Source organism: Dysidea avara, chromosome 3, assembly GCF_963678975.1.
Source record: "Dysidea avara chromosome 3, odDysAvar1.4, whole genome shotgun sequence".
Taxonomy (NCBI): Eukaryota; Metazoa; Porifera; class Demospongiae; order Dictyoceratida; family Dysideidae; genus Dysidea; species Dysidea avara.
Genome location: NC_089274.1, coordinates 13,329,018 through 13,356,780, shown reverse-complemented (window position 1 = coordinate 13,356,780; position 27,763 = coordinate 13,329,018). Strand labels below are relative to the sequence as shown.

Sequence of the window (27,763 nt, the reverse complement as noted above, 5' to 3'; positions counted from 1 at the left end):
TCTCCCTGTAGAGAGATCAGCTAGAAGAAGTTTCCTTGTAGAGAGTTCACCTTCAAACAAATCACCCTGTAGAAAGATCAGCTAGAAGAAACCACCATGTAGAGAGCTCAGCTACAAACTAGTGACCTTGTAGAGACAACAGCTAGTAGAAGTTACCTTGTAGAGAGTTCAGCTACAAAAGAACCATTCTGTAAAGAGCTCAGCTGCAAACAAATCACCTGTACAGAATTCAGCTACAAACAAATCACCCTGTAGAAAGATCAGCTAGAAGAAGTTACCTTGTAGAGAGTTCAGTTACAAAGAAACCACCATGTAGAGAGCTCAGCTACAAACTAGTGACCCTGTAAAGACATCAGCTAGAAGAAGTTACCTTGTAGAGAGTTCAGCTACAAAGAAACCACCATGTAGAGAGTTCAGCTGCAAACAAATCACCCTCTAGAAAATTCAGCTACAAACAAATCACCCTGTAGAAAGATCAGCTAGAAGAAGTTACCTTGTAGAGAGTTCAGCTACAAAGAAACCATTCTGTAAAGAGCTCAGCTGCAAACAAATCACCTGTACAGAATTCAGCTACAAACAAATCACCCTGTAGAGAGATCAGCTAGAAGAAGTTACCTTGTAGAGAGTTCAGCTACAAGCAAATCAACCTGTAGAAAGATCAGCTAGAAGTCACCTTGTAGAAAGTTCAGTTACAAAGAAACCACCATGTAGAGAGTTCAGCTACAAACTAGTCACCTTGTAGAGACATCAGTTAGAAAGTTACCTTGTAGAGAATTCAACTACAGAGAAACCATTTTGTAAAGAGCTCAGCTGCAAATAAATCACCTGTACAGAATTCAGCTACAAACAAATCACCCTGTAGAGAGATCAGCTACCTTGTAGATAGTTCAGCTACAAACAAATCTCCCTGTAGAGAGATCAGCTAGAAGAAATTACCTTGTAGAGAGTTCAGCTACAAAGAAACCACTATGTAGAGAGTTCAGCTGCAAAGAAATCACCCTGTAGAAAATTCCGCCAGAAACAAATTGCCCTGTAGAAAGATCAGTTAGAAGAAGTTACCTTTTAGAGAGTTCAGCTATAAAGAAACCATTCTGTAAAGAGCTCAGCTGCAAACAAATCACCTGTACAGAATTCAGCTACAAACAAATCACCCTGTAGAGAGATCAGCTAGAAGAAGTTACCTTGTAGATCGTTCAGCTACAAAGCAATTCACCCTGTAGAGAGAGCATCTAGAAGAAGTCACCTTGTAGAGTGTTTAGTTACAAAGAACCACCATGGAGATTTCTGTAATCAATATAATATTATGTATTATATATATAATTTGTACATTTACTGATAAAATATTTAAAGTACATCTACTTCATCTTTTCTTCTTCCTGTAGTAAAGAAAAAAGATAGGTTAAAAAAGTCCCAAAGCCGGCCACAGGCCGGCTTTGAGGTATACAAATACAAAAAGAAATGAAATCTAATCCAAAACAGCCAATCTGTAAAAAAAGTGTGCGGCCCTCAAAAAGGCTATGGTGAAAAAAGATGTGAAATCCAAGGTGGCGGCCAAGAAATGGCTGTGATGGTAGGTTAATGGTAAAAATTTTAATAATGACAATTCAAGTGAATTTTGTGCCGCTTCACAAAATTTACCTGAATTGTCATTATTAAAATTTTTACCATTACCGTACGACAGGAAAATTTGACGAATTTGACGAATTTTTGGTTTAGTCAATATTTAATTCGTCAAACTTTACTAAATAAGCACTTCCAGGCTATATTAATTTTTGGATGTTGTGTGCGTATTTAGCAGTGATCGAAGCTTGGATCAAAGTGTGAAAGGTTGTTGAAAGGAGGCACTCAGCCCGTTAACTGTACTATGGATAATGTCGATTCTACAGTACTTTACAGTTACCAAGAAGTCGAGGAGCAGTGATCAACTTTGTTCGACTTTACCAGATCCACGTGGTCCCCTTCAGATAAAGTGCCGACAGATGCTATTACATCTGCTAACGCTGCTGTTGCAAAGGCCATTACGAAGAGTGAAACTTCACGAAAACAGAAGGGGCCGTATTTATACTTGACGGACGCGCAACGTTGCAAAGTGGGGAAAAAGGCTTTTGCTATTGGAACAGCTGACACATTGCGGTACTACGCTCATAAGTTTCCCAAACTTGGGTTGACAGAGCCCACAGTTAGACGGCTTAAGGATGAATATAATGATTTCGTGAAGGATCTCCCTCAAGACAAAATAAAAGAACTTAAAGAATTACCTCGCAAAAAGAAGCAGGGCAGACCACTTTTGTTGGGCAATGAGTTGGACATGCAGGTGCGAGAGTACATCAAGTACCTTCGTGAACGAGGGACTGCCGTTAATACTGCAGTGGTAATGGCATCGGCGGAAGGGATTGTGAAAAGCAAAGATGCAAATTTACTAAAAGGAAGTGGCGAATTTGGAGGCATTGAAATCACTAAGGGCTGGGCTCAAAGTTTGTTGAGCCGCATGGGGATGGTGAAACGTAAGGCTTGTAGTAAGAATAAGGTTTCACCAGAACACTTTGACAGTGTCAAAGAACAGTTTTTGTTGAATATCAAGCAACTGGTTGATTTAGAAGATATTCCACCTGCCTTGATTATTAACTGGGACCAGACTGCCATAAATTATGTTCCACCAGCATCGTGGACAATGGAAGTTGAAGGAAGTAAAAGGGTAGGCTTGGCTGGAAAAGATGATAAAAGGCAGATCACTGCTTGCTTTGCTGGCACAATGGAGGGTGACTTTTTACCACCCCAGTTAGTGTACGAAGGTAAAACACCTCGCTGTCTACCACAGGTTGATTTTCCCAATGACTGGCATATAACATATTCTGGTAGTCACTGGTGCAATGAGAGCACTATGCAAGAGTACATAGATGTAATCATTTTACCCTACATTAATATGAAGAAGAAGGAGATGAAGCTGCCATCAAATCATCCTGCACTGCTGCTGTTTGATAATTTTAAAGCACAGTGTACAGAGACACTGCTAACACACATAGATGCACATAATGTGTACGTGGTTCTTATCCCTGCTAACTGCACAGATAGGTTGCAGCCATTGGATATCAGTGTCAATAAGCCTGCAAAAGACTTCTTGAGAAAGCAGTTTCAAGAATGGTATTCAACCAAAATCTGCCGCCTATTTCAGGGAGTGGATCCTAAGGAACCTGTTGACCTCAGATTAACCATCATGAAGCCACTGGGAGCCATGTGGATGATTTCTTTGTACAGGCATTTCAAAAGCAACCCTACAATAATTAAGAATGGATTCAGCTTCATAGCTAAGTACTTAAAGCAGTCATGATACTTTTTGTACATTGAACTTTTATTATACAACAGCAATCATCAAAGTTATTTCAAATAGTACTAATTTCAAACACACTAAAGAATTTCTATATTATGTATATAGCTAGCATTGTACAACTGCATGTGCGATATATTTTTTTTTTTCTTTTATGTTAGATTAGATTAGATAATATGCAATGTCAATATTATTATCTACAACACAGGAAAAAGTGAAAACAATTCTTTGTTGAAACAATTTACCAAGTGGGCTCTCATTCTGTCCTGTTGGAAATGAACTTTACTTGGATTTAATCCAAAAGCAACTGCAACAGCGATGCCAATAGCAAAAACACCACAGTCATTCGAACCTTTTTGCTTCTGTGAAGGACTTAATCTTACCCTTGGTTTATTATCACCAGAAGAAAATAGCTTCATAGTGGTACGCAGTGATTCCTTGTCAAGAGAATTAAAAATAGAGTCATAAACCTTTACTTCACCAGTCTCACATCTGATGGTTGTGGCAAGTATCCAGTGGCTTCGATCTTTGAAAAAGACTATTTGAAGTTTATTTTCATTGATTTGGTGATCTACAGTGTATGGCTTGCATTGAAGCAATGTCGATTGAAGTCCATTGATCCTTGGAAATTGCGCCTTCAGAATTCTTTGTGCAAAATTTATCTCAACATCTGATAACTTGTCTCCCATGATGATAGCTTCTTCATTAAATTTCTTTGCTCGCTTTTTAGGTGGAGAACAAACAACTTCCTCTACCATAATGTTATTATGTACACTATGTGGTACTACCGTGGATGGTGTTGAAGTTGTGATCTGGCTTTTCTCATCACATACTGGCACAATATGTGTCCCATCATCATTACTATCTGAGCGGGGTACTGATAGAGATAAAGATGGTGACTCTGATTCACTTAGGCTCTTGCAGCTTTCTTCCATCTTAACATCTACAGCCATGTCTTGGTCTTCGATCATGGAAGTTGACTTTTCTAAAGAAAACGTAGCAGTCGTTGATAATGTGGTAGACACTGAAATCTCAGTCTTTTTACAAAATTCCTGGGATGAATTGATTGCGAACCGCAACTTGCAAGGAACTTCTAGTCCACCTTGGATCAAATCAACGTTGTATCTTCTATTGCCAATTACGGTGCACTGAATGATGCTGCCACGCCTAATGAAAGCACTGCAAGAGGCAGATATTCTTTGAGAAACATGCCCAATAATTGTGTTGTGTCCATCGATTCGTTTTAGGACAGCGAGAGGGTCGTGCGAATTTCCTATTTCACGCTGGCATTTCAGCTCTTCTCCGATTGTTGGATTCTCCCAGATATCTTTATATACATGGTGTCCTTGAATAGCTGAACAGATAATAAATTCAAACATCGCGTCGCGGTAGGGTCATCACAAGCACCTTCGGTCACAAGTATGCACGTGTTCAATCAGCACGCACAAAATATTTTTAGAGGCGCTTAACCACTGCAAGCTTTCGTCAACATTAAATTCGTCAATGCTGGAGAATTGCAAATTCGTCAAATTTTCCTTTCGTCAAAATTTCCTGTCATACGGTAACCTACCATCACAGCCATTTCTTGGCCGCCACCTTGGATTTCACATCTTTTTTCACCATAGCCTTTTTGAGGGCCGCACACTTTTTTTACAGCCTGGCTGTTTTGGATTAGATAAGCTTTTACTGGGTTTCTTACAAAACATAAACAAATTAACATTACTTACAAACCAGCAATGTATAAAATGATTGTGACATGGTATTATATAAAAGTACTTGCAATTGGTATTGCATCTTTGCATACTTGAACCATACAAACAGCAGTGATTACAAGGCTACACATTAACACTTATAACTTATGATCTACTATTGATCCCAACTTTAAATTCACAGTAATGAATGATGGGTATTAGAGCAACATGTAAACCCAAAATAAATTTAATTAAAAATATATATTTCTGAAAATTAAGATCAAAGGAAAAAGCTACATTTTGTGGTTTGACCTTTTCCTTTTAGCAATTATAAAACATTATATATCACCTGAAAGAGTATTTAATAAGGATTTCACAAATCTAACCCAGATGGTTCTATGTGAATCACAAGCAAAGTTATGGTCTTTTTATTGAAGACATGTAAGCAAAATAAAATTTTCAGCAGAAACTTTGAGTGGTCGTAACTTAAAGGGAGACCAATAAAATGAGTCAAATTTTGGTGTGGGAAAATTTCTTGAAAGGGTCCATGTTTGTGCCAAATTTCACGAAAATCCAAAGGGGTCTGGATTTTTTTTGTTGATTTGGCATGGAATGACCCCAATACGAGTTCTACCACTGGATTGCTTTTATAGACATACCTAAATGCTTCGATGATGGGTGGGAGAAGGTAATGTTGCTGTTATGTTTGTTAATGTAAACGGACAAATCCTGGAGATATCACGGAAATACTTCACCATGTGTCGCAATAGAATCGATTGTGGGTTTTTACCAAAACCTGCCAAAATACATGATGAACGTCTACTATGCCAAACTATGGTGAACTACGCTTGAGTTACTTTGTGAAACTACTTTGTGTGCATTCAGGCTTCGTGCATCGTGTGTTAATTATGAGTCCTAGTGTATGGTGAAGCTACACAACTAGAAAGTTCCATAAATCATTTAAAAGCATTGCCTTGCTCGTGCTGTATGAAAAATAAAGCACTTGGCCTCCCGCCTCGTACTTTATTTTTTGTAAAGCACTCGCGGCAATGCTTTAACACTATACTTAGCTGTTTTCTTAGTACAATCATTACAACCTCCTCAATACTATATCTAAAGACAAAATACATGTTGCATTTTGCATTACTATCTTTGCACAACCATAGTAAATCACTTACCATTTGCCCCAATCACATAAAGACTGAGTAGATTTAGGGAATGAATGCTCTGCCTGTCTATAGTACAAGTAGGCCTACCATCAGGTACAATACAAACATACATTATTGTGCATGGCTAACGTTATGTACTTAACTCATTAACAACCTGGCCAATTCCAGGATGATTAGCACTATACTATACTGCAGCATGTGATCAATGTGTGTAGTGTGTGTCTGTTTGTATACTTTAGGATATTTTATGTACATGTGTGTTATATTTTTTTAGTGACGCACATAGCTTCAAATATCACAAACAATTATCGAGTAGGAATGGGACTGTTTGTTGATAAGCCAATTGCTCCTTATATATCAGAAACTCAACTATCGTAAGCATACATTACTTGAATAACTTTCGAGTTAACTACACTTAAAATTCATAGGTTCGATGATCCGTGTAGACGTGGCTGCCGACCTGCGTATGGATTTAGGCATATAGTGCCATTGACTAGTGATTCTAATGTATTTCAGGTTTGTTATAATAACTAATTATACACAAGTACTGTTAGCTTTTTAAACACAGCATGCATACGTGATTTGCCACTGTATAAGATGCATGTATCAGCTTCCAGTGTCTGTAAAGTTCACTCAGAGGTCTGATTACAACCATATTGTCATGTGGTATGACAAAGAGACTAGATTATTGTATAATATGTATATCTGGTATGCTGTAGGAAACACTTAACAACCAGACGATTTCTGGTAATTTAGATACACCAGAAGGAGGAATGGATGCAGTATTGCAGGCTATTTTGTGTGAAGAAGTAAGTTTGTGCACCACACACAGAGATGTGCCCAGGTTTAGAATAGTGGTGGCTACAAGATACTTTAAGTCCAGAAATGTTTGTATGGGGGCCTTAACTTGTTATGTCAGAGGTGAATATGTAGTGGTTGTTGAGTGGTACTGGTGGCTATTTTATTTGAATGGTGGTCGGTACCGACCACTGTGGGCATATCCCTTGCACAATGTCATACTGATGACTCACGTGAAAATCAACCAATGAAAGCCGAGCAGACACATGTACATTTCAAATCCAAATGAATCATCCTATTGACTGTATTTCATGTGATATCACTACAAAATGATTGTAACTGACAATCGTCTTGCAATTTACTGTACTTGTAGTTGCACGTTGGTATTGCCTACACCTCTTTGCAATCTAGCAGCACCAATAATGATCGAGCACTGACACACCCTTAATGATCTAGCCATACTTATTTCTGTCTTTCAAGTCTCTTACTAATAGCATGGTGAAAAGGAAGCATGGAGAGGTGCTCACTTCTTGGTGTGTAGGTCAGTTAGGTCCATTCAAGATACTCTAATAAAGCAGTCACCCTAATACAACTGCCATGTTCAATATTCTAGTCATACGTGTATATCATACATATATTTAAAAAACTAACCAACTTTAAATTAAAATGAAGTAGGGATCCAAACTAGTGAAACAAGATTATATGAGATTTTATTTTGTGTTATATAAATCTCCTTCAGTGCTAGAAATGAAAGTCGGCCATTTGTCATTTTCTGACCAATGTCAACAGTTAGATGGCCAAAATTTATTCTTACCAGACAAATTTCCTGTACATTTTCAATGGAAAGGCCATTTGTAACCTACACTAAAATATTTTGTCTTTCAATAATTCCAACCAGATTTCTGTCTCTTACGTATTTCGGTTCTATGAATTGTGCATAATTTACATAGATAATTGGTTGGAGGCCACCATCACTGAAAATGTTGATGCACATTTCTGATGCTCCAATCCATGTTGCTGGAGATGGGAAGGTATGTATGTTGTAACATGTACACTATATACACATTGTAACAAAGAAATCACTGACAGCCAACACTTTCAACCAAGTTCTTTTTTTTTAATGAAAGATGAAAGCAACCATGGATCAGAATTTCAGTTTACTGAATTGTGTTTTTTTTGTTTGTTTGTTTTTTTAACTTGCATGCACCTAATAATATATTAACCAGAGTCTGCAGTATGCTAGTTGGTATGCTAGTGTGAACTTGTATTATTGTTACCACATATTAAACAAAAGTGCATAATATGCAGTAATCATAATAAATTGTTATGGTTTTATTCTGTAGCTTGCTGGTATTGTGTATCCGCCTGTTCGTGATTGTCTACTTCAACCAGAGAGTGAATCTAATGCTTACTTCTATAATGGGACCATCACTTATGTTCGTATTTTGTATTTGTAATACATATAATTTCATTGTAATGCATTTAATTTCAAAGGCACAATTTGTCTGTGTGTACATGTTGGACTGCATGTACAGTACGGACATCTTTAAATCCTATCATACTTATATTAATATATTTCACTACAGAATTTGTTTTCATAGCCTGCCAGAATCATACATACCAAACTACCGGCCTTTTTTAGCTTAATAATTGCTATGTTCTTCTACAAGTGCAGGTTTCTGGAATGTGTTTTGTCATTATAACCTTGTTACCTTGTTTAGGATTATCCATCTCTTGGCATGATAGAGAGTCTCCTGAGAGAACGGAATATTCAGTTGGTTTTTGGTGCATTACTAGATTCCGGCATTATTTTGGAGGTATGTACATACACTCCATACCATGTGTCCATTGTGAAGGAATATATAAATATGTAGCAATAAAATATGTGCTAAATATTGTAGTTGTTACTGTTTAACAACATGTTTTTGTTTTATCATTGTGTTCTTTTCTGCTAGGATATGAGGGAACAATTGCCAGATGCTATTATTTTGCAACTGTCTGCTAATTCTTCTGACATAGTTGACATAGTTGAAAGAGCATACAGGGTGAGATGAAACTTGTAGTATAGAATGACAATAGTCCCCCCCCCCCCCCCAACACAGTGAAAAAATAGTATCCCAGAGTTTTAGTTAGTTACTGGCCTCACAGAATGACATCCAATCTGTTGTATATGTTTCTATTTCCCATTTCCTTGTCTCCTCCACTCTTTAGCCTATTCGATTGCCCCTGTTTGTAATTGTACTAGCTATTAAAAAATTAAAGCATTTAAAAGGAAGTAGGGATTGGCATAGAAAAAGTAAAAAAAAAAAAACAAGAAAAAGTAAGTAGAAAATGTTACAGCTGAAATGAGAATGATCCATGCAAAAAAAAGGAAGGAAACAAGTCGAACAAGATTAGATGGCTACTTGCTAAAATGACACATTTTAGTACCTACTTTTGGTGAATATCTTACTATGTCAGAATAGGGATTAAAATGTGTGTCATTTTAGCAAGTAGCCATCTAATCCTGTTTGACTTGTTTCCTTACTTTTTTTGCATGAATCATTCTTATTTCAGCTGTAACATTTTTGAGCTTGTTTTCTTACTTTGCGTATGCCATTCCCTACTTCCTTTTAAATGTTTTAATTTTTTAATAGCTTTATAGTTTTCCACATAGTACAAATATGACTTGAAGTTGCTATCTTTTACCATCGTATGCAATAAGCGCCTCTAAAAATAATTATTGTATTGTCTTTTCAGACTATTACAGTAACTGTTAAAGGCTTCAGCTGCATTCCTGAAGGCCTAAATATTAATGATTTATCAGTAAAGCATCGCTGGAGAGTCGACCATTAAGAATGAAACCTCTCTTTTAGAACACTGGATCCACCCCTCAAAGGTGATGCGCTTTACTAGCTATCTCGCAAAAAATAAACTAAACTGGTAACAACTACCTGGCATTAATAAATGTTATAGAGGACTCCTTGGCTGCTAGCACCAGTTTACCTTCGTCTTACACACACGTATTCACACTTCGTTAAAATCACGTGTTTGGGTAGTGACGCGCACCACAAATATTAAACGCCGGGTCTTAGAGCAGGCAGATGAAATTCAGGTCAAGGTACAGCAGTACTAATGCATTCCAGGTGGTTTTTTCTGGTAAAACTTATTGCAAGGCTGTTTTTTTAAGTACAAAGAGTCATAAAGCCATATGATTTCTTACCAATCCCTACTACACAGTACTATCGTACTGTATGATACTGCATACTTTACTTTATTCTTTTTCAGGAAATCACGGATGATATAACTCTGCAAATAAATGAACCTGAAGGAATAGATGTCACTTTTGTTCCCAACTGCCCAAAGTAAGTGTGAGAATGTTACTGAAGTGAAGGAGGCACTGTGGTAATAGGTATAAAACAGCCATGATATTTGTATCTTAATTGTGTTTTAATTACAAGTATAAGAAAAAATTAGGAATTTTAAATTAGAGTAGGGACAATGTCTGCAATGAAACAAGCTGGATCGGAGTAGTACATAATGTCCAAATAAAACAATAAGAAGTGAATATCCCTTCTGTGCTACATTCAAAATGCACAGTAGGGATGCTCCCCTTTTAACTCAAAAAGATAGGCTATTCCTGGTAGTCTACGAGGCCTGCTCAAAAAGATAGGCTATTCCTGGTAGTCTACGAGGCCTGCACCATTGTTTTTTAGTTGTTAAACGCCTGTAGAACCCAAAGGGAGGGTAATTCACAAAGTCTAAGGAGAGTCACCACACCCACATTTCAGACTGCCAGAAAGAAACCACCTCTTTTCACCTGTTCGGAAGTTTAATACATTTTGTTTTTACGTACAAACTGCTTTCACCATTAACAATTTTGCTCACATGAGTGTGTACAGACAAACATATGTACACACACACACAAACGCACACACACACACACACACACACACACACACACACACACACACACACACACTTTTACGAAAACAATTTCAGTAAACCAGGTGTGCCCACAGCCGTCCAAAGTAAACAAATTTGTTGTAATGACCCGGCCCTTTTAGTTTATAAAATTTCCGTTGTTGTTAATTAACTGAAGGATCGGCTATATTGGCCTTGTTTGCATATCGGTATCGGATTGGTAACATGTGTAAACCATCAGCAGATACAGACATGCACATCCATTTATGAGTACTCATGCTGTAACAATATCTTAGTAACACCTGTTTATGTGATGTCAATTGTTGATTGAAGTCCCACACTGTCACATTATAACTGAATTTAGAGTGTAATAATTTGTTAGAGAAAAGGTCTATGCCACCATATTGGATCAGCTTTGTTTATCAGCTTGATAATATTATTTTATATCAGTTATCGGAATATCAGCTAAAATTTGTATTGGTGCACCCCCTAATTGTTTGTCATCATTGTATGCTGAAGTGTAAACATTTCTTGTTTGTTTAAAGTAGTACTCTTATTTACTTTTTATTTAGCACTGATGGGAAAAGCTGTCTTAATGTTGAGTTTGATCAAATGGTGAGTATGTTACATAATCATCACACACACACACACACACACACACACACACACACACACACACACACACACACACACACACACACGCACAGTTTTTTGCTCACAGCATTTGTATGAGTACAATACATAATATACTAGTACATTAAAAATCATTAATTTAAAAAGTAGCGAAACAAGATGAATGATGGTATTAGAGCACAGCTAAGTGGGAAAATCCCTACATTGGCATATAGCAATGATTTTCCCATCGAACTATGTTGTAATACCATCATTCATCTCTTGTTTCACTACTTTTTATTGCTTGGATCCCTACTTCATTTTTAGATTAGTAATTTCTAATATACTAGTATGCTTGGTTTTTTTGTTATATATAGCATACAGCTATATCACATGTGATTGTACTATTAGGGTGACTGCTGTATTAGAGTATCTCAAGTCAGCCTTTCACTTCCAGGGGTGTGTCACTATTTCATTGTGCTAGCATACAGATAGGTCAATAATAACAGGGTGCGTCATCGTGATAGATTGACAGGTATGGTTTGGTGCTTGATTGGTACTGATCAACCAGATCGCGTTAATTAGTTAATATGCATGGCATTGAGCCTATCGTGAAATTACAGGTATCTACCGAGTATAAGTGCTTCAATAAGTTTGCAGCGTCTAAATATGTTGCTCAAGGAAAGTATTGATAGGAAAAATTAATGCCTCCATATGGTTTCATTGCATGGAGAAGGAGAAGACTAGCCTGATTGAAGATAAAAGGAAAGACAAGGTGCAGAGGGCACACACTCATTGGAACCACAAAAGGCACATCCCATTGGTGAGTTTGTTATTGTGGCGTAAAATGGTGGTTGTGTGCTGCTTCGTTTGGCCTCCAGCCTTGCGACTGTGGTCAGGCAGGCTGACAGTCAGTCTAAAATCTGAGTTTTAGCAATTTTTAAAAAATTTATACCCAGCCGCCTATAGTTTTCTGGTTTTTAATGCTGTATTTGATGTTAGATGGACTAACACTATTCCTCATGTAAGATGTCTCTAGGTTGAAGGCGGAATTATAGGCAACACGCGTCATTTTTGGGATATCCCTACTTAAATAGTACTACTGTACTATTTGATAAATAAGCTCACTTAGCACAAAGCAACACTTGACCATATGGTAGGCATATCATTGGGTATGCTAGTAGTCCCTCACTACATTTACGAGTGACATAGCACCCAAATTTGCGTATGTATGCTGCAGTTGTACTTTCTGTATATTATAATTTATAAAGCATAAATGTACATAATCATAGGTGGAATTTAATGTAACTGTGACGGCTGCTACATGCGATGCTGCGTTTGTTTCAAATGGTGGCAATTTCAGTATAAACATCGATGGATTTGGATCAGTCATGGTTGACTTTCAAGGGATTTGTGAATGTGATTGTACTTCCAATGCCGTAAGTTTGACTTGATCTTCCACAATATAATAGTCCAGTCATTTTATGGTTTAACCTTTAACTAATTGCAACACAAATGGTTTCAACAGTTTCTAGCACAGAAAAATGTGCTCTATAACATATCAAAAGTCCCGGAAAATCCCATAAGGGGAAAGTGACCTTTTGCATGACCTTTTTTGCCATTTTTAGCAAAAAAATTAGGATTTGTGCTTCTATTTCAATTGTACATTATCCAAACTATTTATATTTGGTATCAAATGATTGCTCTCACTATAAGGAACAAGATGACACTTGTTTGGTATCCATAGCTTAATCTGTTCTAAAGTTATCATCATTTTACTGGACAAAACTAATATAATTTAGTCCCGCCCATGCACTTAATTAAATTTTGGTTTAAGCTATTTATTGCTTGTCTAATGATAGTTTTCCCATGGCAAGGGACTATTTTCATAACAGAGGGTCATAATGAAGACTAGTCTGGCGTAGCCGACCCGCACGCGTAACGCGAGGGTCTGGTGACAGCCGCATTCAGTACCTGTGCCAGCATTACGAAAAACTGGTGCGTCCAATCAGATTGCTTAGTGACCAATTAACAACATTCTATGACGTTATTCCGATTTGGCCACTGATTATGGCAAGCTTCTTATGTCTTTTCTACAACCAGCACAAATGTAAGGGTTTGTAGAGGAAATAGACGTCATTCAAGTACAAGTACAGTAGCTGTCGCGCTCTGTTACCGGAAATTGTCCAAGTGTTTCGCGCGTATTTTCAAATTTAATTGCATTCCATCTGCACAGGTACTGAATGCGGCTGTCACCAGACCCTTGCGCTACGCGCGCGGGTCGGCTACGCCAGACTAAATGAAGACTAGAAGGTGCATGTGTTACCATGGAAACCGAGAAATAGCATAGCTTTATATACAATTCGGTTGTTTTCATTCTCCATTGTCATGAAGATGGATTTAATTCTTTACAACTCGAAACCTGACATTGTACAAGTTAAGTTAGGTACATACACAATGACACACGTTAACCATGGCCGTGGTAGGGGAAAATCTATTCCCTTGTGTATATAAATGGTAAGTTTCGCTTTCATTCAGTGTTGGTATCTGCATCATCTTCTTCATGGATTGAGGTGTCTGAGTTGGTGCAGCCTGTTACCTTGCAGCTGCCACAAACAGAAGAGCTTGTATTTCTTGCAAATGCATCTCATGCTGCTGCAGTCAGTGTGGCAGTTACATCTAATCATTTTCAACAGTTCATCTGGAGCAGGTGATAGATCAGTTAGCACAGGCATCAGTTTACCATCATAGTCTTTCTACCCCCATGCAGTTGGCTGCATTTCACTGGCATCACCTTTCCACTCTTGTGTTTGGAATTATACATGGAAACTGTGATATTTAGCAGCAGCTGAAGTAGGTGGCAAAGTTTATGGAAGAACAACTGTAGTGTTTTTAGCTACCTATTCACAAAAACGCTTGTATTGGAGAGAGTTTAATCCTTCCTTTGGACTTCCACTGTATAAATCCACTAGTGCCTGCTCTCCTGCAGCCACGATGTCATTTGGTGTAGATGCTACCATAGATAATGTATGCGTTCCTACTGGATTGGAAACGCCAGTTAAATTATTTTCCTATCCTAGTTTCGGTGCGCCAAACATTGGGAAATTTGTTGAGTGGCTGTTTGGCTTTCTCTTGCTTGTTTGAAGGCCGGTTCGAAGGCGTGGACATTCCTTTTACATTGTTTATTGTGTTGCGTTGTGTACTGAACAAGAACACAGCGTGTCTGTGGGCACTGGGAGAAATATTATTTGCGACAGGTGATAATGGCAGGTACGCACCAGCTAATAATTCAACAGCAGTACTATTAGCCAACTTCTCGTCACCGCATTTGCACAACCAAAGAAATGTGTGATACATTGAAATAAATTTTATGCTTCAGTACTGCTTAGCTTGAGCTAAACAATAGCACAAAGTAGTGCTTGTTTTCTGAAGTTTTATCGAGGCAGTGGAAATATACAGTGAAGCAGTGAATATCTAGCTAGCCTACTACACTCTACCTGCTACAAGTGGTGTAAACAGCAGCAAAGAAACGATGCTACACTTTCTGTTTCTTCAGGAAATTTGCACAACCATTTTGAAACACCATATTTCACCTTTGAACCTGAATTTTCTTACACTGTTGTTTACTGCCCTCCAGCGTCCCTACCCAGTCCAGCCTCCAATTAGTGTAGGTGATAACTAACCCAGCTGTAAACAACAAACACTAATTTGCTGGTTACAAGAACAGCGAAATCTTCCACCTGTCGAGGCCATGAAACGAGGATGGCCTATGACGTCACTCCGTAAATAATACGGGCGTTTCCAATCCAGTAGGAACGCATACATTATCTATGATGCTACTGCACTGAACACTTTGGCCTGCATTTGAAAGTATTTACTGGACTTTACCTTTCCCAATGTCATATAGCTGTGGTGTTGTGTCACATCCAAGTATTGCATGTAGGAGGAGAATGTTGCATATAGCATATTTCAAAGCCAAGTTTCTCTTTGACAACAGTTATGTTCCACCATAGATATTAGAGAGAAGGGATAGGTAACCGAGCGCGCGCCGTGTATATCTACCATTGATTGTGGTTGAAGCACTCCTCGGTATTGATTAAATCCATGCGGACAGGATGGCAGTTTGTGGTTTAGTCGTCTTACAGTTGATTTCAACCACCTTGTGGTATTGTAGTTGATGTACAAGACTTTTAATGCTTCTGGCTTCTGTTGTTTAATCGTCTTGGGTGGTTTTCATCGCCATTTACGATTTTGATCATCAATGGGTACCTTCGTTTTTTGTCTACCTGTTACGAAGAACAGAAGTCTAGTTCCACTGGGGAAATAGTGCTGAAGTCTTCGCAATACTTTGAAGTTTTGCACAGTACCACTGAAAGATGTTTCTCGCATAACAGCGCTTGTGTTGAAGTTGATAAATCATGGAGTAGTATTTTAAAGAACCGAGATGAGACTGCCAAAGGGCATTAATCAAGCGGAATAACAAAATGAAGTACACCATGCAAAACTGTGTTACTTTAGGGTTACTGTGGCATTGTTTGCCAGTCGAAAGTGAACTTACCATGAACGCAACAGGTACACAAAAAAATCGTGTCAACGGAGATTAAAATGATTGATGGCGGCAAAAACTCACAACAAGACTTACAATAGGAGTTTGCCTAGTACTTGTAAAACATAAAGAGATTGTCATGAAATACTCCACGCCCGTAGAAAGTAGTCCAGAGCAGAAGACACTATTTTGGCCTCATGAATTCACCAACGGCGGAGTGTTTCAGGGCGCGCGCTAGTTTCTAATCCCTGTACTCTAATATCTATGGTTCCACAGCCTGGGTTTCATAGTGGCTTTTTTGGCTCTGATTTGAAAAATGTGTTGTGTGATTCCAAGCAGGCATGATAGCACAACAATACAAGAAGATCGGTGTCATCACCAACTAGCACAGTGTCTGTTACTATGGCTAATTGTACTGCTTTTTTGTAATGTACAATCATCACATCAGCATCTCCTGAAGCATGGTATACTTTACAATTTCTTTCCAAGAAGCAGCTAAGCATATTAACGAACTGCTACTTGTTGGTGCTGTTCAATAAAAAAAGTACCCTTCTTCATGTTCAGCTTCGTATCTTTGGTGTATGACACAGCCACTCCGGAGTACCCTTTGGCCCTCCTCAGATGTACCATATCTTTTGTTGATGACCTCTCACATGTCATTCACCAAAGATACGAAGCTGAACATGAAGAAGGGTACTTTTTTGAACAGCACCAACAAGTAGCAGTTCATTAATATGCTTAGCTGCTTCTTGGAAAGAAATTGTAAAGTGTACCATGCTTCAGGAGATACTGATGTGATGATTGTCAAAAAGCAGTAGAATTAGCCAGAGTAGCAGACACTGTGCTAGTTGGCGATGACACCGATCTTCTTGTATTGTTGTGCTATCATGCCTGCTTGGAATCACACAACATATTTTTCAAATCAGAGCCACTATGAAACCTAGGGTGCGGAACATAACTGCTGTCAAAGAGAAACTTGGCTTTGAAATATGCTACAATGTTCTCTTCCTGCATGCAATACTTGGATGTGACACAACACCACAGCTATATGACATTGGGAAAGGTAAAGTCCAGTAAATACTTTCAAATGCAGGCCAAAGTGTTTCAGTGCAGTAGCATCTACACCAAATGACATCGTGGCTGCAGGAGAGCAAGCACTAGTGGATTTATACAGTGGAAGTCCAAAGGAAGGATTAAACTCTCTCCAATACAAGCGTTTTTGTGAATAGGTAGCTAAAAACACTACAGTTGTTCTTCCATAAACTTTGCCACCTACTTCAGCTGCTGCTAAATATCACAGTTTCCATGTATAATTCCAAACACAAGAGTGGAAAGGTGATGCCAGTGAAATGCAGCCAACTGCATGGGGGTAGAAAGATTATGATGGTAAACTGATGCCTGTGCTAACTGATCTATCACCTGCTCCTGGTGAGCTGTTGAAAATGATTAGATGTAACTGCCACACTGGCTGCAGCAGCATGAGATGCACTTGCAAGAAATACAAGGTGAAATGCTCTTCTGTTTGTGGCAGCTGCAAGGGAACAGGTTGCACCAACTCAGACACCTCAATCCATGAAGAAGATGATACAGATACCAACACTGAATGAAAGCGAAACTTACCATTTATATAAAAAAGGGAATAGATTTTCCCCTACCACGGCCATGGTTAATGTGTGTCATTGTGTATGTACCTAACTTAACTTGTACAATGTCAGGTTTCGAGTTGTAAGGAATTAAATCCATCTTCATGACAATGGAGAATGAAAACAACCGAATTGTATATAAAGCTATGCTATTTCTCGGTTTCCATGGTAACACATGCACCTTCCAGTCTTCATTATGACCCTCTGTTATGAAAATAGTCCCTTGCCATGGGAAAACTATCATTAGACAAGCAATAAATAGCTTAAACCAAAATTTAATTAAGTACGTGGGCGGGACTAAATAATATTAGTTTTGTCCAGTAAAATGATGATAACTTTAGAACAGATTAAGCTATGGATACCAAACAAGTGTCATCTTGTTCCTTATAGTGAGAGCAATCATTTGATACCAAATATAAATAGTTTGGATAATGTATAGCTGAAATAGAAGCACAAATCCTAATTTTTTGCTAAAAATGGCAAAAAAGGTCATGCAAAAGGTCACTTTCCCCTTATGGGATTTTCCGGGACTTTTGATATGTTATAGAGCACATTTTTCTGTGCTAGAAACTGTTGAAACCATTTGTGTTGCAATTAGTTAAAGGTTGACCCCTTTTTTTTCATAAAATGACTGGACTATAATAAGCAACTACATAATAATAGTTCTACTGTGCCTTCATTTGATTGTGTTATTGTAGGTACCAAATAGTGATGATTGTAGTGGAAGTGGAACCCTGAGTTGTGGAGCGTGTCAGTGTCAAGCTGGAAAGTTTGTTTACTCTTTTTGTAATTAGATACTGTGCACATGCAAGCATACTTGAAAGTGCTAAACTCTGTGCATACATGGAAAGTTTCATTGTTACATGAGATAACGTTAAACCATTGGTTTGCTTCTTGCAAAGCTAAAGTATAGAAATCAGACATTCATTTTTTCTCCTGTGATACACAGAAAAAGCAACTCTAATAATTTTCAATTAGCAATGGTAAGTTATACTTGTCTGAAAACTTTAGTTTAACCTAAGATTTTTAAAGGGAAAAAGCAAACCTTGGTGATCCCTACTATTCAGTAGTACTGATGATTATGATGTTATCATGCATTACTTAGTTTTGGGAGCAAATGTGAATGTGACGCAACTGCAGCAATGACCATGTCAAATAATTGTCCGTGAGTCTTACACATGTATGTATGAGTGTGTGATGTATATACCTCTACTATAATATCTATTGGACAAGAAACACAAATATATAGTTCTTTCCTTCAATGATCCTACAAGGACAGCAGTTTTCTGGAAAATTACATCTGTAACAGATAGGCAATTTTTGAAATGTTGCCTCATGTGTTAACTTTTTCCATGCTGGTAATTTATCTTATAATTTACTGTTTTAGGATGGGACCAAATGAACAGGTGTGTTCTGGAATTGATCGAGGAAATTGTCAATGTGACGAGTGCATTTGTACGGTAATGAATACCATTGATAATTCTTTGCTTGTGTATGAAAATTGTCAGTAACAATAATCATAAATTACTCAAAAGTCCAAACGAGTAGTAATTTGTCTGTGTCATAAATTGTACTCACGAATATACATGTCACCTTGCATGGAGGCGACCATAGCCTGAAGTGAGTAATGCTGTACAGTCCTGATTGCACTTAACAGCTTCCTTCAGTGTAATGTAGTAAAGTTTTGCATTTAACCACAATGCATTCAACCAGCAAGAGCAGCACTGTTGTTTAAAAAACATAACTGATAACAACACCATTAGAACTGTGCCTGAGGAACAGGCCACTCCAACTTGATTTCTTGTTTTCCGTTCTGGCTATGCCATGTGGGCGGGTCCACCTTGTAGTTGTGTAATAAACATGTGTAGTTGTTTTCATGTGTAGCTGTTTTTAGCATAATTGAGTAATGGAATTTGCTATAATCCATGTTAACAGCATTCTACATTAAATTATATTCAAAATGCTTTAAATCCTTGATTGTGATCTTGTAATTCCTCATAAATAACCAGCAGTCTTGCCTAGGAACGAGTCTACTTTGCTTTATTTCCGACTATTTTTCTTTCCAGCAATTCTTTTATTCACCTATTATGCTCCATATTTTGCTAAAGAATTGTATATTTGCTCAGCCTTTGTTAATTGACCATTTCCAAGTGCCAATTATAATTTCATCTTAAAGTGACTGTTCTATTAGAATATCTTGATCTGCACTTGCTCTTACAATGTACAGCAAGAAACAAGCTAGTACTGTGACTGTTCTATTAGAGCATCTTGATCTTTTGTATAATTTTTATGTCCACTTCACAAAAATTGCACCTATTATGCCACCATTTTGCTCATTGCTTTTACCCACCCATTATGCCAAAATTTTTACTGGCAAAATCAACACATTCCTACCTGCGCCATATGTTCCCCTCGTGTCTAAATTAGAATCCAGACTAGAATAATCAGTTTACGGAATAATGGAATTTACTGGCTTGACAAAAAAAAATGTGCAGGTGGTGGACGGGAAACGGAAAGAGAAAATCAAGTTGGAGTGGCCATAAATATCAGAGGGCAGAATATTGGTCGGAATTTCACCATGTTATCAAATGAAACAGGCCTTTGAGCATACTGTAACTGGAAGGAATATTATCCTTCCTCAGTGTTGGTCAGTTCACTAGGATAACACCCTTCAAACACATTCTCAAACGGTACATTCATCACCATGTGGCGACTACGTAAACTAATACTCTATAACAACTAATTTTGGCAAAGAACTAAATTTGGCAAATCGTCTCCAAATTTAGCTTCCACCAGTATTATTTTCATACCTTATTACTTGTGACACCAGTCCAACTTTTGAGAGAGTTATTGACTTGGTTTTGACAAGCCATAGTTTCATTATAGCTATAATAACACATCTCTTGTTCATGACTCGGTCCAATCCCTTCATAATGGTTAGCCCCCCTTCCAAATGATTGCTTGAAAATTCAATTCCGTGTAACATATAGACTTCTAGTACTGTATAACAACAAATATTGGCAAGACTAATATTTGGCGATTTGCTAAAATAGTTGGCAAGATTTTAATTTGACTGTCCTGTAATTTCATAAATTGGCACTGCATTGTTGCACACAAAGTTATAAATGTTGTAATATATGTAAACTGACAGAAGGACAAAGCGTGCTGCACCATCCTTCTTGAGCTGAAATGTCTGTTTTGTGGATTTAGTCAGTCACTACATGCATCAATATCATGATCCATAATATAACAGTTACTCTTGCTGCCATCTTTCTGTGTCATGCAGTTTTCCTGCCCATGTTCAGAAATGAGATGTACATGCATGTTTTTGTAGGATCCCCGTTATTTTGGAGAGGCATGTGAATGCGATCAGTTCTCATGTGAAACAGATAGTAATGGTAACGTTTGTGGAGGACTAAGCCAAGGGAACTGTGGCTGCAATGGAACGTGTGTGTGTATCAATGGATGGACAAGATCAGCCTGTGATTGTACTCCAGATCAGAGTGCCTGCAGAGACACAAATAATGTACGTGAGGCTTTGAATTTATGTAACTGTGTGCATGTATTTTTGCTCCAAACTCAACATTATATTTACAGTACGTAGCTCAGATTACAAAGTTAAGGGAGCCAGTTGTTGAAGATAATGTTTTAATGTGTGTAGTAATGTTGGGTAGAAGTCGTGTGTATGTGTGTAGTAATGTTGGGTAGAAGTCATGTGTGTAATTTTTGTTTGCAGCTTATTTGTTCTAATCGAGGAGCTTGCGAATGTAATGAATGCATTTGTAACGACGCCATTTTCACTGGCCAGTTTTGCCAGTTTTGTACCGGAACTGGTGCAGTAAGTTGATGAACTTATGTGTGTGCTGAATGTTTATAAAAATAAAATCAACTTAGGATTGTCCAGAACCTGCTTGTTTGGCATTCGGTGATTGCATTCTCAGTGAATTTGGAAGTTCCGGTAGTCTTGACTATAGTGATCCGGTTTGTAGTGGGATTAACATAACACAACTTGACATGAGTCAACGAGCTAATTTTGATCGCACCGATTTCATGATTGATGGAAGTGAGTTGTTTGCCCATTCTGCAATAAAGAATACATTTTTTTTAAATTAGAGCACAGATGTTTTATTAGTAGTATATGTACAGTATATATATGCACTTACATGATAGTGTATCATGTTGCTAAGAGAAGGGTGCATGTAAGCATTCAAGAGATATCTAAGATTTTATTATCCAAGATTTTTTTATCCGATGGAGTTGGTGTTGTGCTACTTCTAAAAGCTAGATGCCCCTGCAGTTAATTCATAGCCAAATAGGGAATTAATTAACTATTTAGTTATTATTTACAAATACCTTACTATTTTACAGTAATAATAATAATAGCTACCAGTAGATAGATACCTGTATGCTGTATGTACACACACATTTTTTTACAAAAGCAATTTCAGTAAAGCAAGCGCACAGCCAGTCGAAGGCTGGCTGTGGGCGTGCGCCTGATTTTAAAAGAATAACAGACTATTTTTGCAGTGAATCCTTCCATGTAATTGTTACTGAATATAGGAGTCTATTTTTTTAATTGAATCAAATTGTTCATCTGCATACGATCATTGTTGAGATACTTTTATAGAGCATTCTCATGAACTCTCAGGGAGTCAATGGTTACTGTAGTTGTCTTGTGCGGCTCTGTGCGAATTTCTGTTACTACTTTAAACTGCTGTGTAATTCATTCATAGGTTAAAAGCAAAGTGCCATTAGGCTTCTCTTGATAAATTTAACAATCGAAACATGTGGATTGCTCTGTAAGCACTTTGTTCAAAAGTTATGGCAATATTTGCTGTTCATCTTGGCCTTCCTCTCTTCTTGATGAACTCTTGAAATAGCAATAAATTCTTTTCAAGTGTAGTACATCTAACTATACTCCACTGATTCAGACAAGGGATCAATAAACTCAACAAAACCAGAGATGAAATCTTTAAAATTTCAAGTGAGATAAGATTCCATAACCACTTGAGACACTAGAGAGTAATTGAAGCTGGTTATATGCGAAGCCATTAGCTGTCTATCAAGTTAATTAGCTTGTTTGTGAGTGACCACACCCATCGCCAATGGCGAAGCACAATTGTGAATGTTGCTGAAGAAGCCATAGCAGAAGAATTATCGCTTTATAAAGAGTTAAGATCATGGAGCAGCTGCTACATCTTGTTTTTGTGTTTATTGCAGCTGCCAATCTTGTTACGGATGAATTCTTGTACAAACACTACAAATTCTAATGCAAAAGCGAGTAAATAAATTGCAAAACCGACGAATTCAATTGCAAATGGGACAAATTCTACTGCAAAGGCAGCGAACTCTACTACAAACAGGACGAAGTCAATCGCAAAGGCAATGAATTTAATTGTAAATGGGACGAATTCTACTGCAAAAGCGACAAACTCTACTGCAAACGGGACGGATTCAATTGCAAAAACTTGTATATTCACTACAAACATGTGGTACTGGTTCTGGAGCATAAGCGGAATTTTTTATTTTTTATTTACTCTGTAAAGTGCTATTGTGCAACCACTGGATGCTCTGGTTAGCCATAAAAAATATACAAACACTATTGTGGGACACAGACAGGCATGAACTCTTGTTATACAGAAACTAAAGGAAATACTCAAGATTTTGTTACAAGATGCTAAAGTTGAACACACTTGGAGAAAAACTTTTCTGGTGCCAAAGCATGCAAAAAGTTGCTAGTTTCTATGTTTTAACCCTAAAGGTGTATAGTGGCAATATAAAAAAAGACGTACCAAAAACACATGATGTTTAACCAACAACTGTTTTCTTAACAGAAAGTGTTATATACTTACAGATATCAATATAAAAATCAGTTGAAAATCTGTCCTCAATCGGCAAGAATCGCCATCAGCTCACTCAAATGTTTCATTTGTGAAGAGGCGAGGGACTTGTTGAAAGCGACGCTGCTTGAAACGTGCCACAGTGGACCATACTACTTGTAGATTGACAGAAACACTTTCCACATGACTTGAGTCCAAAAGATATCTTCTTCTCTAAAACATTATGCAAATTTACACCCCTGTGTTTCAACCGTCTTAACTTGGCGAAGGAGCTTCAGAATCAGTAAAACTTGGACACCATTTTATTCTTTATGATGCCAGCATTCCGAAAATCTTAATTGCAAGTCCATGTGATGTTCCATATACAAGTGATCGATCGATCAATATTAATAGCCACTATAGTGGCTTATGTAGATGCAGTACATGGGTTTTGTAAAGTTTTATGTGGCAATCAATCAAGATTACAATACAAGAACAAGTGTTAGAATCACCTACTACCTTGTTAAACATCTTGTTTGCTTGTTGGCTCGATTATATCATATCATTCATCTTCAATATAGTCCATGAAATTATTGTAGTACTAAGTTTTGCCAGTCTTGTATAGTTTTCAAGTAGAAACTCACGAATATCACTCATTGAAAGCATTGTTCAACAAAATCTTTAACCTATGGCATTATAGCTCACTCATCCTTTATTCTACTCAACAGCTCACTGTGGACAAACATGAAACAAAAGACAAATCAATGTAGTTTCTATCTATTGGAACATAATATCAACATACAAGTATAGCTGTCTGTTATCATTTTCCTGATGGTGTCAATATTTATGAGTATCCAGTGGTTACACAATATGCTATTAACACTAACTGCATTCCAGATACTAAACTAAACTTATCTATTGTTTACTTGTACACTTATCTATTGTTTACTTGTACACTTATCTATTGTTTACTTGTACATTTATGTGTATTTATTCTCTGTAGGTACTCGAACTGTGTCTTGTGTGGCTAGCCAAGGCAACTGTGCTTACAGATATTTTGTTGGTACCCGCAGTGAAGAAGGAGGCCAAGTTCCCATTGTATATGAGAGACAAAGTACAGTGTTGTATATGTAGTGGTATATTGAAAGTAGTGTGTGTGTGTGTGTGTGTGTGTGTGTGTGTGTGTGTGTGTGTGTGTGTGTGTGTGTGTGTGTGTGTGTGTGTGTGTGTGTGTGTGTGTGTGTGTGTGTGTGTGTGTGTGTGTGTGTGTGTGTAGTGTGCATGCATGCGCGCGTGCTATTCTGTTTTAATATATACTTTTCACATTAACAGGTTGTAGTGAAGATTCAGAATTTCCAGCATGGATCATAATTGTCATAATACTGGGAGCACTACTGTTAATAGGAATTTTAGTATTAATTGGAATTAGAATATTCATGGAACTGAGAGTGAGTCAAAATGCTGTTGATAAAGTATCATACTATTACAATGTTGTATTGTTTAGTATCGTTATGAGTACCAACAGTGGCTAAAGGAGAAGAACGATGCTAAATTTGGACAGGTAACAACATAGTCCTGTTCATACCAGTGTATGTAATACATGACAAAGGAAACAAGCCATAAAGTAGTGTCAGTGTGTACGATGTATGTATGTTCAGCTGCCTCTGAAGTCTGGGTGATCATCGGTTAGTATATATAGTACATCGCATTCTCTAATTAAGACACACCGTAATGTGTTGTTAGACCCAAGAAGCCAACACGCCACAGCAGTGTGTTATTGACAGAAAGAACAATAATGCATTTTTCACACATACGTAGCTCTGTGCTGCCTTTATGAAACAAAACATTTTTGCTATGGAAATACCCTCCACTTTCAGTAGTTTCACATACCAAATTTGAGCAAAATTACTCCATGCATTTCCTAGATACAAGTCTTCAAAATTAGCTTAATTTTTTTCTTTTTTTACACTTCTTTTTCTTCGTCTTTTTGTACACTTTATAATACAAAAGCTGCCATAAAATGCAAATGCATTTATTACCTGACTACCTTGAAATTTGGCACAGGAGTTTAAAGGTAAATCTTGTTATCAAGTTTGGTTTAAATACGATAAATAGTCATGGTGTTAATGATTATTTACCCTACAAGGTAAACCACTTATGGAGAAGCTGAAAAGTGGTATATGGATAGTAGAGTTGCAATGATACAGTATGTAGACGTATCGATATATTGCCACTGGTGTATCACGATACAACGATATATTGCACGATACAAAGTGGAGTCTTAACAATGGTCTATGTCATTTTTAAGGGCAATAAGTGGGCTGTTTTTTCTTTGAGAAACATTACATACTATTTAGTTTAACCACAATGTACAATATTTTGATTGTCAGCCATGTTAACAAGCCACGATATGTCGATATATCACGATACACGATATATCGATACAGTTTGACTGCGTATTGATACAGCGATATCGTATTAAACAATACGATACGCGATATATCAATATATTGTTGCATCTCTAATGGACATCTCCAATGGATAGGTTAACTAACAAACCTAAATCCTTTTTGTGGTTTGGAAGAAGTCAAAGGAAAGACCATGACCATGAATGAAGGTACAGCACAAAACCCAACAGTGTGTAACAATTGTGCAATTGAGTTTTGCTAATAAAACAATTACTTACCACGCCCACCAAGCAAACCGCTTGTAGGAATCAGCCAAAGACCAGTGTATGCCATACAGCGGGGTTTTATCATGAAGACTTTATTTTCGCAAACAGTGGCTAGCCACGGTAATTACGTAAATTCAGACTTATTTAATCTCATGTCTTCTTGCCTTGTCACTCTATGTGTTATTGTGCTACCATAAAACAAAAATGAACTGCATATCCTCTAGAGGGTGTGCAGTAAGCGCCCCACTACTGTTGGGTCATCACACAGCACACATCCCCACTTTTCTATTATACGAGTAGGTTCCTCACCAATGACAGGAGTTCAAAATGTCATGGTAGCCATGTATACGACTACTTAACAATGCTTCCCTCTCCTCTTCCAATGCATTTCCAATAATCGAAATCAAAATTTCAACAGATTTTATTTTCACAGAGAGCTGCATTTGTGGAAATTTGTGTCGCAAACTTAAGATTCATGACAAATTATAAGCACGGCAAAGACTTGCTATACAGTAGGTAGGTCAGTCATCATAGAAAGGCTTAAAGGAATCAGTTTTAAAACCACCGAGTTGTAAAGCAAAAAGTAACCATGTATGGTAAGGTCACTTAAACTAAATCTTTTGTTTCTTGGGCCCAACCGACCTTTTTTTTTTCCAGAACAAAAGATTTATGTTAATCACATGATCATCTTGTAAGCAGCAAAAAATGCCACAAAGAGGTTGCAAAGTTACCTTTAAGCTCTCATAGAAGTAAATAATACTCACATATAGGAGCCTACTCAAGCAATCCTGATGTAGCTTAGCCACCATTTGACTTGCGAAATCATTCTTCAGCTGGCAAAAATTAATGTTTTTATTTTAATTTTGCCGACTTTCCAACCCTGTACTTAGCTGAATTTGGCCTGAAGTAAGCAATCAATATACTTTATTAGTGCAGTCACCCTATTAGAGCAGTCAGCTATGTATAAGTCACTGTAATGAGACGTTCAGCTATGTCGCAAGTCATGTGTAGACAGTACATAGAAAGACTGAGTTTAGCTACAAAAAAAAAGTCCAGTGTTCAGCTATGTTACTACAAGTCTCTGTAGAGAGTGTAGCTACAAATAAGTCACCAAGGTCAGCTACAGTATAAGTTACCTTGTAGAGAGTGCAGCTACAATACAAGTCTCTTTTGTATAGAGTTCAGCTATCCCAACCCTTTAAACTGCATAACCCTTAAAGGCACATTAGTAGTGGTTTATATGACTATCCCCAAGTAGTAGACTATCCCCAAGTAGTAGACTATCCCCAAGTAGTAGACTATCCCCAAGTAGTAGACTATCCCCAAGTAGTAGACTATCCCCAAGTAGTAGCCCAGTATAGACTTTCGATCAATGTGTTAGAGATGTATCAACATGGGTTTTTGACATGTAGCAATATTCAATATTGTTATCACCAAAAGAAGCCAAGACTGATAGCAAGAGTTCCATAGTTCATATATGGAACATATTAGTTGTAGCATAGGCACATGTGATTTCCTGAAACATGCACACTCGTACCTGCGACCCTCATGCTTGTGCGTATATATCAGGCACATCACTCATG

The 27,763-nt window shown here is 37.5% G+C and overlaps 1 protein-coding gene across 1 annotated transcript in view; it reads left to right on the top strand.

Annotated features, from left to right (window-relative positions):
* Positions 1 to 27,763, top strand: part of LOC136249464 (integrin beta-1-A-like) — a 37,774-nt gene that overhangs the window by 9,367 nt on the left and 644 nt on the right. Inside the window, exons 6-24 of the mRNA XM_066041476.1 lie at positions 6,460 to 6,559; positions 6,614 to 6,701; positions 6,905 to 6,994; positions 7,934 to 8,014; positions 8,327 to 8,419; positions 8,705 to 8,800; positions 8,939 to 9,028; positions 10,251 to 10,327; positions 11,459 to 11,501; positions 12,791 to 12,937; positions 18,386 to 18,456; positions 18,793 to 18,852; positions 19,075 to 19,147; positions 21,022 to 21,213; positions 21,424 to 21,525; positions 21,582 to 21,750; positions 24,510 to 24,620; positions 24,839 to 24,954; positions 25,011 to 25,067. Coding sequence (XP_065897548.1) covers positions 6,460 to 6,559; positions 6,614 to 6,701; positions 6,905 to 6,994; positions 7,934 to 8,014; positions 8,327 to 8,419; positions 8,705 to 8,800; positions 8,939 to 9,028; positions 10,251 to 10,327; positions 11,459 to 11,501; positions 12,791 to 12,937; positions 18,386 to 18,456; positions 18,793 to 18,852; positions 19,075 to 19,147; positions 21,022 to 21,213; positions 21,424 to 21,525; positions 21,582 to 21,750; positions 24,510 to 24,620; positions 24,839 to 24,954; positions 25,011 to 25,067 — 1,856 coding nt within the window. The remainder of the gene's footprint in view (positions 1 to 6,459; positions 6,560 to 6,613; positions 6,702 to 6,904; positions 6,995 to 7,933; positions 8,015 to 8,326; positions 8,420 to 8,704; positions 8,801 to 8,938; positions 9,029 to 10,250; positions 10,328 to 11,458; positions 11,502 to 12,790; positions 12,938 to 18,385; positions 18,457 to 18,792; positions 18,853 to 19,074; positions 19,148 to 21,021; positions 21,214 to 21,423; positions 21,526 to 21,581; positions 21,751 to 24,509; positions 24,621 to 24,838; positions 24,955 to 25,010; positions 25,068 to 27,763) is intronic.